Source organism: Micropterus salmoides, unplaced genomic scaffold (assembly GCF_014851395.1).
Source record: "Micropterus salmoides isolate LMB-PRFRI ecotype aquatic unplaced genomic scaffold, ASM1485139v1 Ms_hic_scaffold_5, whole genome shotgun sequence".
Classification (NCBI taxonomy): domain Eukaryota; kingdom Metazoa; phylum Chordata; class Actinopteri; order Centrarchiformes; family Centrarchidae; genus Micropterus; species Micropterus salmoides.
The window spans coordinates 22788084-22793034 of record NW_024044237.1 but is presented as its reverse complement, the minus strand read 5'-3'; the positions used below and the strand labels follow the sequence as shown (position 1 = coordinate 22793034).

Genomic DNA, 4951 nt, shown 5'->3' with positions numbered 1-4951 from the left:
AGTACAATATACTTTGTGTATGCATAATATTTAATTCTTGAGAATAGGTTACAATGCAATGCTGTAACTCTTTTTGCCACTGAACGTATTCTCCCCCAACCCACATAGATCTAGAATTCCTTCCACTAAATTTTGCTAAACACAAAAAAATGTCATCTTGACAAGTTATTCACACAAAACAAGCAAATGTGTAATCAAACTGCTCTATATGCAACACCACAACAAGTAACACGCTTAGTTTCACAGAATTACATTTAAAACAATGCAAGCTGACAGACAAAAAACTTTTTTTTATTTTTGAAGATACTGTGTTGTGACAGTTCCATTGTTGCCGATGCACACATTTAAACATACTTGCACAAAGACATTGCTGGAACTATAAAGATTGCCATACTGGCGCATATATTTGGGTGCTTGACCCGAATTTGAAATACTCAAAATGCTGTCACTTTGATTTGGAAATCATGAACTTCGCACACTCGTCTAAGACCTGTATAGGAGTGCAATAGGCTGATGGGTTTATTCTTTTTTTTTTTTTTTCCAATACTGAGTTTATGCTACGAATTGACATCTATTTCTGATTCTATAAAAGTAAAATACACAAAAAAGGTTTAGATTTAACCAAAAATAAAGATAACAGAACCGTTTTATAGCTTCTCAGCTCAACTGAACTCAGTTCTACAAAGTCAATGATTTACATGTCAATGGTCTCATAAAGAAAATAAAAGTGACGGAAATATCTGCATTATATATAGACAAATCCATAATATTCATATAGATGATTTCTTTGATCCAAATAAGACACATGTAGGCCTATTGGTTGAAAAGAAAACAGAAGGATACAATCGTGATGTTGGAGCTTTAGAGTTTATCATTTGTTCAATGTTAAGCTGGTTATGACCAAAACTGTACAGTTCTTGTTAGAAAACATTTCCATAAATATCATTTAAGTTTCAGAACTTATACCCATAATTAAATTACAAATTGATAAATATGGCATCATGGATATGTATTTACAACGGTATTAACAAAAGGCAACGTTATATTCAACGGTAACAATCGTAACCTAATACCACATTTCTCCACCTGAAAACGGACGTTGACAATAGATTCGACCCCATCAAACAAGGAAATACATTCACGAGTATAATATTTATTTAGGATTTTTTTCTGTGTTCAAGTTCATGACAAAGACTTTGGCACGTTTCTTAAGACTGTTTGAAGTTCCAACAATCAATTGAAGAGGCGACAATAGGCGTCACCGTCATATAAAACAGCGTGAAATAATCTTCCTTTTTATTCTTTTTTTTAAATAAAAATTTGAGAAAATACATAAAATGAAAAATAAAACAATTTTTTTTCTGAAATCTGTAAAATAAAAGATAAAAAAACATGTATTTATACTGAGAAAGTATTACGTTTATTTATCCGTGATTTATTTGATTTCCTCAAATCTGCGGAATAAAAGTCAAATTTCTGATCCTGAGAACGGACGTGGCCTGCTTGGTGCTGGCTTTTGCTCTCATCTCCTGTTGTTGTTGTCGTCCCAATCCCATTTGTGTGTGTGTGTGTGTGTGTGTGTGTGTGTATATATAAAGTGAGCAGGAATAGTTTTCAAGGTTTTTATCCTCATGTATCCTCATCCCTGTGGTCCACATTGAGAGATGGTTTGGTCTTTTAACTTCAAACGTACCATTCATTAAAGTTTGGTGCCAGTCCTTCGCTGTGGCCAGACGTGTTTTGTACGGCTAACGGCGGTGTTTTTGTCGGGTCTTCTGTGTTGGCTGAGACCAGCACTGGCGGTGTGGACGACTCGTATCCAGAGCTTGCTGCTGGAGACGATTCAGATCCTTGAGACTCATGTACCTGCAAAAGACAGGACGACGTGAGCGATGAGTGGCTGAGACTTGTATAATATGCATGTAATTTAAAGTGGCTTGGTAGGAGTATGTTGAGTTTAAATGCGGATTAACTATAGAGCAACTTTAACAGCAAACTTGAAACAGACATGGCAACTTCCACACTGCAAAAAAATCCACATTAATGCACCATTCATGCGTGTCTTAAAATGTAGTTTTTATGCATGTGATTTAAAAAAATGTTAATAAAGAGAGACAATAAACATTTTTCTATAAAACTGTTTTTTTTTATAAACAAGGCGAAAAAAGACAGTTGTGAATCTAGCATAAAATGAATGACATACGAGTGAAAAATTCACAACTATATGTCAATTGTTTAGCTAAACAAGAGAGTTAAAGTGTCACTAATAGACTGTATGACATTTAAATACTTTGCGGTGTGACACTAATAGCATCTTAAGTAATGCCTGAAGTTGTGATAGTCCCTGTCTGTGGCAGAGGAGGAGAGGGTGGTGGGTGGGGGTGGAGTGTGTGTGTGTTTAATGTGTTTAAGGAGTAATGAAGACATTAATTACCTTCATGTGTTTCCTGAGAGAGCTGGGGTGTGTATATGACTTGTCGCACACTTTGCAGATGTATGGCTTGTCTGATGTGTGCACATGCATGTGCTTTTTCCTGTCGCTGCTGTTGGCGAAGCGTCTGTCACAGCCATCAAATTCACACTTAAACGGCTTCTCACCTGCAGGATTAAATACACAAACACACGCACCGTGAATTTCCCCAGTACAAGCACAAACCCCCATTGTTACACCACCTGTAAACTCAAAGCCCGGAGATGTAAATGGTCTGCAGCCTATTATATAACAGTAACCTACATTTTCGAGACGACGTGGATACAGCTCCACTACTACACACTGCTCTGTCAGGCTTTATTTATTCAAGAGGCCTGCTCCTTCATGCTACTACTGACCTGCTCTGTGCGTCTCTTATATAGTAAACACTGAATCAACAGGGCATACTGCACTACGAGATAGCTCACCAAGGGCGAGAATTATAAACACAGCCAGAAACTGATTCATTGCAATTGTATAGCACGCTGAGAAAGCACATGAGCCCTAGGTTTGCCTAAATAGCCGAATGCAGCTACTACATCTAAACTTTGACGAGCAAAGTATCTGTGTTTATATCACACACAACTTCTTAGCATGGTACACGTTACAAGTATGGATGAGGGTTAACACACAGAGTTGCTGATCAGAACCACATTTTCTGAATTATTCAGCCCACATTCTGTATCAATGTATTTATAAATATTTCAGGAAAAGACTGTAGGACTACTAACAATTTGGGAATTGTTCAACTAATTAAGTTTTCAACTGGTCCCTGTAAATAACAAAAACTGAAATACTAACACACACCATTGCTATTCAGAGTAGCCTCACTTCTTAAATGTTATTTTATGCAAACCATGCCTTGATATTGTTTGTGCCCACCTGTATGTGTTCTTTTGTGGATTTTCAAATTTTCCGACCTGGCGAATATTTTCCCACATCCGGGGAATGGGCATGGGAACGGTTTCTCGCCCGTGTGCACACGGATGTGGTTGACGAGTTTGTACTTGGCCTTAAAAGATTTCCCTTCTCTCGGGCAGTCCTCCCAGTAGCAGATGTGGTTGCTCTGCTCGGGGCCGCCGACGTGCTCCATGGACACATGAGTGACCATCTCGTGCATGGTGCTGAAAGTCCTATCGCAAGTCTTTTTGGGTCTGTTCATCTGGTTCTCGTCTATCCACTTGCAGGATAATTCTTGTTTAATCGGCTGCCTCATGTATCTAAAGAAGGCCCCCGGACCGTGGTGTGTCGGCACATTCATCCCCATGTTCATGTTGATAGGGTGGCTGTAGTTGTGGAGTTGAGCCCCGTAGGGGTCCGTCCGAGGGCTTGCGACCGGACGATACGGATCAGGTCTTCCGAAAATGTCCCCGCGTAAGCCAAGATGCATTTGGCTGTTAACTACATGTCCGCTCGGTGAAGTGTGGCTCACCCCCTGGTCGTGAAGTCCTGGAAACAACAGATGTCCGGGGTTATCGGTGATCCCGGGCGGACCGTGGAGGCTTCCTGCCGAAGCTGCAAAGATCCCATGCTGGGCGCTCGGCGCTGTGGACTCTCCAACACTCCGGTTCCGGAAGAGAAAGTCCCGTGTTGAATTGAACGCTCCTCCACCGTACGAGCCCACCTGCCCGCCATGAGTGTGCCCCAGCGCAGCTGCATATCCAGTGGCTTGCGGGGTGAAAGCTGATGTCTGGCTGGAGGCGATATCGTGAGCCACGGGGCTGATTTTGAAAGCTGCGGAGTGGGAGGAATCGGTGAAGGGATTCAGTCCCAGACCCGGGTCTCTGTTCCCGATTTCGTGATGCCGCGGTGTCCCGAAACCCCCCACTCCTAACGATGCAAATTGCGGACCGCTATCAAGAAGCATAGTCATGAGCTTGAAGCAAACTTAGGAGACGGGTAGGAAAAAGAAAATTAAAATCCAGTTTAGCGGAGCGCGCAAGCTGCAGACACTGCGCCGAGATTTACCACGTTTAGCGAAAAGCCCTAACATAAAAACACACCAAGCCAAAACGGGGGAAAGTCCTATGCGTAAAGAGTAGGGAGAAAAAAACTCCCGATGACCACGTTCCGTGAGAAAGAGGATCAAACTTCCCCCCCTTTCCAGGCGGATGATGTCCTTGGACTGATAAAGTCAATCACTCACTCCCAGAACATAAATGAACTCGGGAGGCAGTGCTACGACAGCCAATCGGCGCGCAGTTACCCCTCTGACACGTGACTGCGAAGGAGGGTGTTAATTGGCTAGATTTCTGGTGATTGGCACAGTTTGGTATTGAAGATGGCAGGTCGTCTCAATTGGTTTCATTTGATTGGCTCGCACAGGCATTATTTTGCAGGTATAACGGAGCACTCTAGCGCAGATCCTGTATGGGTTGTGTGTAAGGCATTTCTTACGTGATTTCTACTCCTCAAGAAACTCCCAAACAGTTCTATTAAAAAATATATGTATATAATAGTGCAGACTCGAATATTCTACCT

General features: G+C 41.6%; 1 protein-coding gene across 1 annotated transcript; it reads right to left on the bottom strand.

Moving 5' to 3' along the window:
* Positions 1 to 215: 215 nt before the first annotated feature.
* zic3 (zic family member 3 heterotaxy 1 (odd-paired homolog, Drosophila)) lies at positions 216 to 4611 on the bottom strand. Its single transcript, XM_038700312.1, has 3 exons — positions 3353 to 4611; positions 2435 to 2598; positions 216 to 1866 (listed from the first exon to the last, which is right to left on the bottom strand). The coding sequence occupies exons 1-3, from the start codon at positions 4341 to 4343 to the stop codon at positions 1684 to 1686; spliced, it is 1338 nt and encodes a 445-aa protein (XP_038556240.1). The 5' UTR covers positions 4344 to 4611; the 3' UTR covers positions 216 to 1683.
* Positions 4612 to 4951: the final 340 nt, after the last annotated feature.